The sequence below is a fragment of the Schistocerca nitens genome, chromosome 3 (genome assembly GCF_023898315.1).
Source record: "Schistocerca nitens isolate TAMUIC-IGC-003100 chromosome 3, iqSchNite1.1, whole genome shotgun sequence".
Classification (NCBI taxonomy): domain Eukaryota; kingdom Metazoa; phylum Arthropoda; class Insecta; order Orthoptera; family Acrididae; genus Schistocerca; species Schistocerca nitens.
In genome coordinates, this window is record NC_064616.1 from 492,497,840 (window position 1) to 492,510,246 (window position 12,407).

Below are 12,407 nucleotides of genomic sequence, written 5' to 3' on the forward strand. Positions count from 1 at the left end.
GATAGCTGAAGCGCTTAAGGCGAGTGCTCGCGGAAAGTGGAAAATCCGATTTCGAGTTCCAGTCTGTCATAACTTTTTATTCGTTTCCAGTAAATTGTATACCTGTGGTGGTACTGTATTCCTAGTTTTCGAATAAATGTCATAACCTATACGTTGTTAACAGGAAGTATAAACCCTCACAATACATCAACTAGGCGGGAGCAAAATCAAATATTGACATAACAATAGTAAATACACTGTCCAGTCACATTAATGTGTCCTCCGCCCAAAATCTTGAACAACTACCTTTTACAGCACCACCCGCTGCGAGACGTGCAGAAAGTGAGTCAGTGAGGTCCTACATGGTAAAAACAGTGATTCACAGCCATGCCGTCTCCGGTTCCGTGCCCAGCTGCGCTAGGTTTCTCGGCTGAGGATCCATGGCGCGAACAGTCCAATCGATGTGGTCCCCCAGATTCGCAGTTGGGTTTAAATCTAGGTAGTTTGGTGGCCAGTGTAGTACGGTTAACTCATCCTGGTGCTCTTAAAACCACGCACGTACACAGCGAGCTATGTGACACGTTGCACTGTCCTGCCGGTAGATGCCATCGTGCCGAAGAAAAAAAAGTGCATGTAAAGGTGTACAAGGTCCCCGAGGATAGAACGCACACTTGTGTTCATCCATTGTGCCTCCCAGAATGACGAGGTCAAAGAGGAATGCCACAAAAACATTCCCCGAGATCATAACACTCCCTCATGTGGCCTGGATCCTTTCGACAATTGTTGCAGGGTGTTTGCTTTCAGACGTTGCATGCCTAAGGCCATCTCTCCGATGGAGCATAAAACGTGATTCATCTGATACGGCCACCTTTCCAACTCAGCGGACACTTCATTTGCGGTATTGGCGCCGATGAACAGCGGTCAGCATGGGTGCATGAGCTAGGCGCCTGTTGCATGTGCCCATGGGTAACAACGTTTGCTGAATAGTCGTTGATGAGACACTGTTGGTAGCCCCATGGTTCATCTAGGCGGTCAGTTGCTCTGAAGTTGCACATCTATTCACCTGTACTCATCTCCGCAGCCGTCGTTCACCCCTGTCATATGTAGCTCGTGGTGCATCACAGTTGCCTCAGCGCCAGTTTTGGATGTCGCCATTTTGCCATGCACGGTATACTTTAACCACGGCGACACGCGAACAGTTTACAAACTTAGCCACTTCGGAAATGCTTCCACCCTTGGCCCGAAAGCCGATGATCATGCCCGTTTGGTCGTCAGACAAATTGCTCCGTTTCCGAATTACAGCAACAGTTACACTGTTCACCGCGTCCCCCCAACGCACTTTATATACTCTCCACTGCGAGACTGAAACATCCCGTCTGTGAGTGACTATCGCATATTGACGTCGAACATGTAAATTTGACATGCTTTTTTCGTTGCTTCCGCAACAGTGTTCTAACTTGTTTTGTGTACCATACGGGATCAGTACTATCTCTTATTAATTAATCTGCTATGTGTCTGTCGACTGGTGTCGATACTATTTCTTTGAATTGAAACCACATCTGGTCTGCGGTTACGTATTCAGTCTGGAAGGAGTGGAGATTGACCCTTAAGAAGGCGACAAGCGAATTTTTATCTGATTTTTTAAACAGATATATTTTGCGTTTATTTTTGGTGGATCCTGATGTTGCCGGCCGCGGTGGCCGCGCGGTTCTAGGCGCTTGAGTCCGGAACCGCGCGACTCCTACGGTCGCAGGTTCGAATCCTGCCTCAGGCATGGATGTGTGTGATATCCTCAGGTTAGTTAGGTTTAAGTAGTTCTAAGTTCTAGGGGACTGATGACCTCAGATGTTAAGTGCCATAGTGCTCAGGGCCATTTGACCCATTTGATCCTGATGTATCCGTCATGATGCTCCCCACCTGCTAAGGATTATTTGTTGCAAAGAGATCAGTTATGTTTGGACGCCCATTTACACTTTGAACGAATTGCTCAAAATAATTTTCGGAGAGAGCACTCAGCACAATTTCAGACGATATACAAACTGATTATAATTAAAGTTAAACTTTCAAAACGCTATAGAAATAACACCACTGGTCAGAATGACGTAAAATTGCAACGGAATATTATCGAGGAAGGGGGAAAACGTATGGCAGAAGAAAAAAATAGTGTGAAAATTGATTAATAGATGGCACTTTATGAGTCAGAATACGTAAATGAAAACACCCGTCATGCGCACGATCCATTGAAGTTGATATAAATACGTCGGGTACACGGCTTTGCCTCCCTTCGCATTTGCGACGTTCGCCATGACTGTATCAATGCAAGAATCACGCTCTGTTTGTAAAGCTGTATTAGAAGAATGATGACTGTGCACACGTCGCTCTGCAGAAGTTCCGGACACTGAAGGGGTTGAAAAAAAGCGTTGGTCCGATGACTGCCGTGGGTCTGGAGAAAATGATTCGTAAAAAAATGGAAATGAGCGTATGGCACCGTTGGCCGGGAGGTCTCTTCCGGGGGAGTTCGAGCGCCAAGTGCAAGTCTTATTTCAGTCGATACCTCATTGGGTGACTTGCGCGCCGGTAATGAGGATCAGAGGATGATGAGGACAACACAACATAACACCCAGTCCCCCAGCGGAGAATTTCTCCAACCCGGTCGAGAACCGAACCCGGGCCCCCTTGCATGGGAGGCGAGCACGTTACCGCCCAGCTAAGCAGGCGGACACAATGATTCGGAAATTCGAAAAGACGGGTTCTTTTGGTGTGGAACCTGGTAGAGGGAGGAAAGGAATTGATGCGACATCAGTGGAAGCAGTGGCCACAGCAATGCAGGAGGTGAGGAGTGGTGGTAGTGCACGGAGAATTGCCCGAATGTTAGACATACCCGTGAGCACGGTGCTTAAAATCCTACGAAATATCCTTCTTTGCTATCCATTCAAAATTACCCATGTGCACGAGTTGCTTCCTGTTGACCTGCCAGCAAGAGAGATCTTTGCTTTAGCATTTCTTGCTCGCACGGAAGTGGACAATGACTGGTCGTGGAAGATTTTGTGGACAGACGAAGCCCACTTCAATCTAACAGAATATGTCAATACACAGAATTGTCGAATGTGGGCCACGGAAAATCCGCACGCAAATCAAACAGTACCACTTCATCCTGAGAAGGTCACTGTGTGGTGCGGGTTTACGGCATCATTTATCATAGGGCCATACTTTTTCGAAGAGAAAGCTGCTTTCGGTCCTGTTACCTGTACCGTCACTGGTAAGCGCTATGAGTGTCTTTTGCGCATCTACGTTATTCCAGCTCTCCAACAGCATGGATGTGTGGATGGGATGATTTTTATGTAAGATGGCGCACTTCCGCACATTGCAAATCCAGTTAAGCAGCTGCTGAAGCGTCATTTCGGAAATGCGAGAATTATCAGCCGCCATTTCCCTAGAGCCTGTCCGTCCCGATCACCTGATCTAAATCCGTGTGACTTCTGGCTGTGGGGCTATCTGAAAGATTCTGTAGCCGGCTGGAGTGGCCTTGCGGTTCCAGGCGCTACAGTCTGGAGCCGAGCGACCGCTACGGTCGCAGGTTCGAATCCTGCCTCGGGCATGGATGTGTGTGATGTCCGTAGGCTAGTTAGGTTTAAGTAGTTCTAAGTTCTAGGGGACTGATGACCTCAGAAATTAAGTCCCATAGTGCTCAGAGCCATTTTTTTGAAAGATGCTGTACTCCGTGTTACGATTGCAAACGTAGCTGCATTGAAGGCACACATTGCGCAACACATACTGAACGTGACCCCGGAAACACTTCGATCAGTTGTGCAACATGCTGTTCCTCCATTTCAACTTGTTGCAGAAAACGGTGGGCAGCATATTGAGCATGTTTTGCGCCAGTCACACGGAAATTAATAATCCGATTTGATTTGGACTGGAGCCGTTGATGCGGGTTTTGGCCTCTGGATAGTTAAAAACCGATGTGAGTGATGCTTTTTATGCGGTTTTTGGCCTCAGGACAATTAAAAACCGATTTTTCCGATCCGATGTGATATGACCTTGCCGTGGTGGATGGGCTTACGTAACTAATAGTGTCACACCTGTACACCTATGTATACTGTGTAGTACAGTGTATTTAATGTCAAATGTACACCTTAGGCATTGTTGTATGATGCATTTGTAGTCAACCACTATTAAATTATGATGCTTATAGCGCAATCTATTGCTACATTTTGTAACTATTTAGGTTTCTTCTGCCATACGTTTTCCCCCTTCTCTGGTAATATTCCGTTGCAGTTTGACGTCATTCTGAGCAGTGGTATAATTTCTATAGCGGTTTGAAAGATTAACTTTAATTATAATCACACTGTATTATGCGTACCACCGACTTTGAACATGTATTTTCGCTAACATATCGAGGGTAGACAAGTCATCATCAACTACAGTCGTACTTGTGGTGTAACTGTTTGAAATGGGACGCAAGCTATCTTTGAACTATTTAGCAACTGTATCATCTGGTTCGGGGTCGGTAAAAGAACCAATTATTAATTTATTCCGATTATCAGGTATGACCTCTGCGCATGATAACTCATAGTAACTATATATTTCAATTTCACTAGAAAGGAAACTACTTGTAACAGCAACAAATGATCCTCCACCAACTGTATTTAATTTATCCTTTCTGAGCACCGACAGGTGCCTTGTAAAAATTTAGGCTGAACTTATACTCCGCTTTAGCGAGCTTTCCGTATCTATGCGATTTGGGCTTCAGTGCTTTCTAACAGCGCTTGGAGCTCTGGTTCTTTCCCAACACACATACGACAATTTAGAACTGCAATACCGATTATTGCTAAGTCTGCCAGTCCACTCCACACAGCCCCGGTACACGTGTAGCCGTTTCCTGTGTGTAGTGGACCCCTGATATACTACGCGGGACCCAATAGCCAACTTCCCTACGGTGCAGGTCGAGAAATCTGCAGCCTACACGGTCGCAGAAACGTTCGAGATTCTGCTTCAGACGCTCCACACAGCTCTGTAGCAAAAGTCTGCAATCGGTCCTGTCAGCAATGCTGCAGATGGTAGCTTTGCCTTCATCTCGCAAGCAAGACTGCCCGTTTTTTTCCACTTCGGATAGCAGCCCGAATCCAGAGAGAATCTCTTCCAATCCAGCCATCAGTCGCTTGATGATTAAGTTGTCTGCTTCCGAAACAGGTTAAGAAACACAAACTGAACGGCATAGTCTTTAAGCGTAGTTCCACATATTTCAGTGATCTTGTCGCTATCAGTTGCCTTAAATATTTGTGAAATCATTCAGCTAAAACTCGTTAGTTAAGGCCACTCTGCACTGCACCAGTATTTGCTGGTTTATGTTGTTAAACCTGACACCTTCATGATCTATTTCAGCCAAATTTCGTGGTGTCCTAGTAATATTACATGCACTCTAATGATGAATTAAATTACACATCGAGTACGAAAAGCCGCAGTACAGGGAACTATTGAAATGACCTCGACCATCGCCAGTTCATGCGCAACATCCGTACGCTCGCGCCTGTGTGTGTGTGTGTGTGTGTGTGTGTGTGCGTGCGTGCGTGCGTGTGTGCTTGCGTGTGCGTGCACGTGCTCACTCATACACAATATTTATGAATGAATTACGTTTCCCACAATCTGGGAAGATTTTCGAGTGAGTAAATAAATGAAATTAATTTGGTACTATGAAATCGAGTCATATAAAGATAGTGATTTGAGAGACAGAGCACTGTAAAATTGAGTATGGTATGCGAGAAATAGCCTCTGGGTGCGATTTGACAGCTGAGAAAGTAAAAACTAGAAGCATTCGAAATACTGACATCAACGAATACAATGTTCGCGGCTCGTGGTCTTGCGGTAGCGTTCTCGCTTTCCCGCCCACGGGATCCCGTGTTCGATTTCCGGTTGGGGTCAGGGATTTTCTCTGCCCCGAGATGCCTGGGTGTTGTGTGTCTTTCATCCTCATTCACTCGCAAGTCGCCGTAGTGACGTTAAAGAACTTGTGGAGCGGCGGCCGAACCGCCCCGCGAGGGGTCTTCCGGCCACCAATGCCATACGGTCGTTATTATTATTATTAACGAATACAATAAAATTTAAAAATATCTGAAGAGTGTTGCATTTGAAGATTAAATTTATAAGCCAGCTGTTGGTCGCTTTACAATAAGAGACAGCATTTTCGTCTTCGGCTGTTGCCCCCATTTTATTCCTGATCATAACCCATTTTCGGATCCAACATTCTAACAGCAACAAATGATCCTCCACCAACTGTACTGGATTTAACTTTTGCGTTAGTTCTAAAGCCATAACCCACAGTATAACATTAATACTCACTCACACAGGGAACGGCAAAAAGAACTGCTTTATTTTGGAAATGAATCTGAACAAAAGGGGTATGAGGTATGAGGTACCAACAAATATTCTTTATAGAAATAAAGTAAACAAAATACCATTTACAGTAACAGTTTGTATGAACAGGTTTTGAACAATACATAGCTCAAATGACGGCCTTCGTTTCTGATTCACTGATTGAGCCTATCTCAGAAGGTTTCCATGAACATGCCTGTCATATGGGGTGGAATGGCAGCAACCTCGTTTGTTATCGCTATCTTAAGAGATTGCATGGTTTTGGGGTGATGCTGAATCATCTTTGATTTTAGGTATCCCCACGGGAAGTAGTCCCAGGGTATCAAGTCGGTTGAGCGTGGAGGCCACCTAATATCAATTCGTAAGGAAAACAAGTGCCCAAGAAACATGTCTCTCAGGATTTTAAGTGCATGACGAGACGTGTAGGATGTGCATCAGTTTGTTAAAACCAAGCGTTTTCTGCTCCGTGATCATTAATAATATCGTTACTTTTGGCCGGAGAAAGTTTTGCAGCATCGCACAATAACGATCACTGAATTTACTGTAATCGTCACACAGTCTTCTTCAAAAACCCTGGGACCCAAAACACCAAACTGGAAAACTGCACACCAACCTGTTACTTTCAGGCTATGTTATGGATGTTGGTGAAGTGCTCGGGGATTATTTTCAGACCAGTGTCTGAAATTTTGTGAATTTACTGTAACCAAAAGATGAAAACTGGGTTCACCGGAAGAGAGAATGACATCTGTACACCGTTCATTTCCAAGAATATCTTAGCGCAATCTCATATGGATTTCAAAGTTTCTGTCACTCAATTCTTGAGTCATCACAACATTATGAGGATAGATCTTTAGATTTCGGTGAAGAATTCTGCGAACACTTCGGTCCGATAAGGATAGGTTCGTCGAGTGTTTTCGTGCTTAACACTGTGGAGACTGCTGAATCGAATGCCTTACTAAAGCTACATTTTCCGATCCTTTTGCAGTGCGAGGGCGACCAGGAACTTTCCGCGGCTTTGCCATTTTGAATGCACACAGGTGTTGCCAAAAGAACGATAACCGAACAAATACTCCTACTTCTTTTGGAACGTCTATCTGTTTTCATAAAATCTTCGAATCTTCCAGACCAAGCTAGGCGGGCACCTTCAATGAATTATGTTTCTTATTTTTGCAAGTCATATCGACAACATATTATACTCGGACGGCACAGAATGATTCCTCCGCCTGTAACAAAGTTTCGTCCCGTGCTATAGGAAAAGGCAATTTGGCAGCGCTGTAGTCAAATGTAGAACAAGTATCTTCATTCAGTAATACTGTTCACCTGTATTACCAAGTTAGTGCACGGTGTAGAGTCCACGTTAGAATACTCGAGTTCGATTATGGGTTTCAGTGTATTTTTATTTTGTAGACTGCATGATAAGATAGCTGTCTTTTTAATCGTAATGCAATTAAAGCAAGTCTTATGCGAAACAGTTGCTGTTATTTAATACCAACACAGATATGAAAATACAATCGTTTTTCGTTAGTCCAATTTCAAATACGTATTTTGCCTTTAAATGTTTATTCTATTTGCTTCTAACTATATACACCTCCATGCTTTCTCGTCTGTTGCCAACATTGCTTCCCTTTTTTCTTCAAATGGTTCAAATGGCTCTGAGCACTATGGGACTTAACTTCTGAGGTCATCAGTCCCCCATAACTTGGAACTACTTAAATCTAACTAACCTAAGGACATCACACACGTCCATGCCCGAGGCAGGATTCGAACCTGCGACCGTAGCGGTCGCGCGGTTCCAGACTGTAGTGCCTAGAACCGCTCGGCCACCCCGGCCGGCTCTCTTCTTTCTGTTGTACCCTTCCTCCAAAGTGAAAAATAAACCGACTACGCATCTCTGTTTCTTGGTTTTGCTCTATTCCTGCTTCTTTTAACCTACATAGTTCCCCTGCGTTCAAGAAAATCACTTCGTCTAAGAATAATGTTTCACAGTACTCCATCGAATGGTTCAAATGGTTCAAATGGCTCTGAGCACTATGGGACTCAACAGCTGTGGTCATAAGTCCCCTAGAACTTAGAACTACTTAAACCTAACTAACCTAAGGACATCACACACATCCATGCCCGAGGCAGGATTTGAACCTGCGACCGTAGTAGTCGCGCGGTTCCTGACTGAGCGCCTAGAACCGCTAGACCACCGCGGCCGGCTCCATCGAATGCATTTGAACCTAGTTTCCGATATACCTTCCTGATTTCCATCGAATAGTACCAACTGTCGGTATCACGCTTACCACTTTTATGTGCTGTGCAGTTCACCGCGTTAGGATTTTACGTCACTAGTACGGCTATACTTCGATTGAAATTATTTTGTGATTGACAGCCTGTAATGGCGGGGACAGTGTAGCCAACATGCACATTTTACAAGGTGCTGCGCGTACCTACTAAACAGACAACACAGGGATTAAGCGGCGCTCGACGATGAACTACGATTCGACGGCGGCTGTCCCCTACCACTCGACTCGCTGAAACATCAGGCTCAAAGCAATTTTAATCAGAGTATAGAGTCCCACTCCACACATACGGAATAGTCAGTGTTCAGGTATATAACAGGAACTAACACTCAATGCAAAAAAGCTGCAAAACATGGGCTCCAAAATGCATATGTGAAGAGCTACGAGCACTTCTTCAGTAGTGAAGATGAACAAGTGTTTACTGCTCTTAAGGTATGCATTTTAGAGCCCATGTTGACTAGGACTTTTGTTGCCTCGAATAATCGTTCCTGTCATATCACTGAATATTGAACATTCCTCCTGAGACACCACGATTTACCAAACACTTGCCTTTCTAACTGGACGTTGTAAGCATGTGTAACATGCCCGCAGCGCTATGCTGTCTAGTTATTTCTGCCCTACGACAAGTAACTAATTTTAACTGATTATTACTCTTCACGAATATTTCTAGCATGTCTGATCAGTGGTTTTTATATTTAACACTAAAAAGAACTTGAGTTGCAGGATATGCTTAAGAAACAGTGCACTTTACAGAAATGAGCATAGAATCTGAACAGAACTCTCGAAATCGAGTATTCTAACGCGAAACCTTACCCACTGCACTAACAGCGTAACACAGCTAAAAAGTACTGAAAGAATATACTTATTGTAAATGTGAGTGCAGTGTTGCCAAACTAACTTTCTCTGACGTTCATTTTCAACAGAAAATATGTACGGCATGAAATTTTGTTACAGACATTTTTGTACTCTTAGCATGCAAGGATTCTCACGATTGCGGCAGAGTGTGCGGATTTTGGTTTACCCTACATCCGAAGCTTGTACTTCAAAATTAAGATTTTTTGAGGTCATTTAATTTGCCTCTTGCAGGTCCACCATTCTATAGGGTGATTTCCATTCAGGATAATCGCTACGGGCACTAGATGCACTAGATGCAGTCTGAGTCGCTAGTGACGCTTTTTTGAAATTTGTTGGGCTCTGTCAGCACAGCGGTTACAGCACATTTATACTTGGAGCGTGTCGCAGTCAAGCCAAACTGAGTGGGTGTGACGCGTGTTGTGTTGCAGGATGATGAGCGGCGGCGCAGGCTTCCCTCGCACGGAGCGCGGCGCGCGCAGGCCCAAGTGCGCGCGCTGCCGCAACCACGGGCTCATCAGCTGGCTCAAGGGGCACAAGCGCCAGTGCCGCTTCCGCGCCTGCGTCTGCGCCAAGTGCTCCCTCATTGCCGAGCGCCAGAGGGTCATGGCCGCGCAGGTACGCCCTACCTCTAGTATACCAGCCACCATTACAGACAGGGTTGCAGCTTATCCCCATGTTATTCCATCAGTACGACGAGCAAGCAGTCACAACAAACAACTAGCAGGGTGTAAGCCTACTCTTTTTGTTTAATGTTCTGGGTAAATAAAATATGTCTTCAGAAAAATGCTCTGAATATATGCTGCTGTCTAAAGTTTTGACCTCAGAAATAATTTATAACGCAATCTGATCACATTTTATAAAAATGCTAGCTGAGTAGCCTTCCCCCTCTCTCTTTCCATCTTCTCCTTCCGATACTCTCTATCCACGTCGACCGCTTCTCTCACTGTCCTCCTACTCCCTCCTCTCTCTGTCCATCTCCACCTCCCCCATCTGTTTGTCCATCGTCCATCTCCTGCCCTCATCTGTCGATCTCCTTCTCACCGCTCTCTCAGTCAATCTTCTGCTCTCCCCTCTCTCTGCCCACCCCCTCCCCCTCTCTGTGTTCGTCTCCTCCGCATCTCTGTGCATTTCCTCCTCCCGCTCTCTGTGACCATCTCCTCCTCTCCCCTATCTGTGTCCACCTCTTCTGTCCTCCTCACGGTCTGTCCATCTCCTCCTTCCCCCTCTCGGCCTTTCCGTCTCCTCCTCCCCTATACGCCTCTGTCCCTCGCCGCTCTACCAGAGGCGGGTGGTTCTTACCCTCACAGTGTTTCTTTCTTGACAGTAAGTAACATGCTTACCAAGTTTGGCTGAAATAGATCCAGAGGTTTAGGAGGAGCTTTTTACTCTCGACTTTAGATACGTACGCACATGTCGCAAATATTCAACATATTTCTCACATATTTCTACAGACACACGTATTTCACCTGTATCTCAGTGTACGGCGCCCTGAAATTTCGTTTTCAGGAAGCTTGTGACTCCATTCCTCCTGAACTATGAGTCGTACAGAGACATAATTTTGCAAGCACATCCAGTAGTATATGTGGATACTGTCTGCAAAATGCGTTGCTAAAAGAGTTAGCAAAGAAGTAGAAAATTTAAACGTCATGCCTGATGCGGCAGCTTTACTGCATGAACAGCGAAAATGTAGTAAGAGATAAACTATTTTCCTTTCATCATTTTGTGAGGGATACCAGCGAGAAAAGTCTCATAAAACTTTGAAATTATATCTAAGGATTGTTGTAAGTAACTAAGTGTTCTCATTCTCAAATACTTGATGAATAAAGTCTGGATATTTTCACGTCGTAGGCTACACTACTTTTCCACTCCCACCCCCACTCCTTTGACAGATAGGTGGTTCTTACCCCCCCCCGCTCTCCAGCGCTTCTTTCCAGATAGTAAGTGATAGGTGTACCATGTTCCGTTCAAATCGATCCAGTAGTTTAGGAGGAGACGTGGCGCATACGTACTTGTACTTACATAAATAAATCAATTTATATATGAGACAAAAATAAGACCTACCACGAAAGAAGTATCCGAATGGTACGGAAATCGCCAGAGTTGATGTACATTTACAGGCAAACAAATCATTACAATTTCAGAAGAATTTGATGATTTTTCAAGAGAAAGAGCTTCACAAACGGAGCAAGTCCATAACGCGTTGGTCCACCTCTGGCTGTTATACAAGTAGTCATTCGGCTTGGCGTTGATTGGCAGAGTTGTTGGATGTCCTCTTCACTGCTATCGTGTCAAATTCTGTCCAGCTGCCTAGTTAGATCGTCAGAATCTCGAGTTGGTTGGAGGGTACTACTCATAATACTCCAGATCCCGCGAGTTTGCCGGCCAATTTAGGGTCTGGCAAGCACGAAGACAAGCATTAGAAGCTCTTGCGGACGGGCATTATGTTGCTGAAATGTAAGCCCAGAATGGCTTGTTATGAAGGGCAACAAAATTGGGCTTAGAATATTGTCAACGTATCGCTGTGCTGTAAGGGTGCCGTGGATGACAACCAAGTGCGTCCCGTTGTGAAAAGAAACAGCACCCGACGAGGCGTTACTCCTGTTTGTCGGGCCGTGTGGCGGGTGACGGTCAGGCTGGTGCCCCACTGCTGTCCGGAACGTCTCCAGACACGCCTTCGGCCTGGAGTCTCACTGACTGGAATAGAAGTGTCTTCAGTGCTTAGTCTCGCTTCGAACTGAGCCCCGGTGACCAGCGAAGACGTGTCTGGAGACGCCCCGAACAGCTTTAGGATTCCAGTCTGACTGTCGCCCGCCGTACGGCCCGACAACCAGGAACGCTTGTCCAGGCTGCCGTTTCGTTTCATAGCAGGACCCTTTTTGGTTGTCATCTGTGGCACCCTCTTGAAAAAAATATCCA

At 45.2% G+C, this 12,407-nt stretch overlaps 1 protein-coding gene across 1 annotated transcript in view; it reads left to right on the forward strand.

The window, feature by feature from the left end:
* Positions 1-5,730: 5,730 nt before the first annotated feature.
* LOC126249294 (doublesex- and mab-3-related transcription factor A2-like) overlaps positions 5,731-12,407 on the forward strand; it is a 144,486-nt gene continuing 137,809 nt past the window's right edge. The window contains exons 1-2 of the mRNA XM_049950948.1: positions 5,731-5,744; positions 9,953-10,106. Of these exons, the coding sequence (XP_049806905.1) occupies positions 5,731-5,744; positions 9,953-10,106 (168 nt within the window). The remainder of the gene's footprint in view (positions 5,745-9,952; positions 10,107-12,407) is intronic.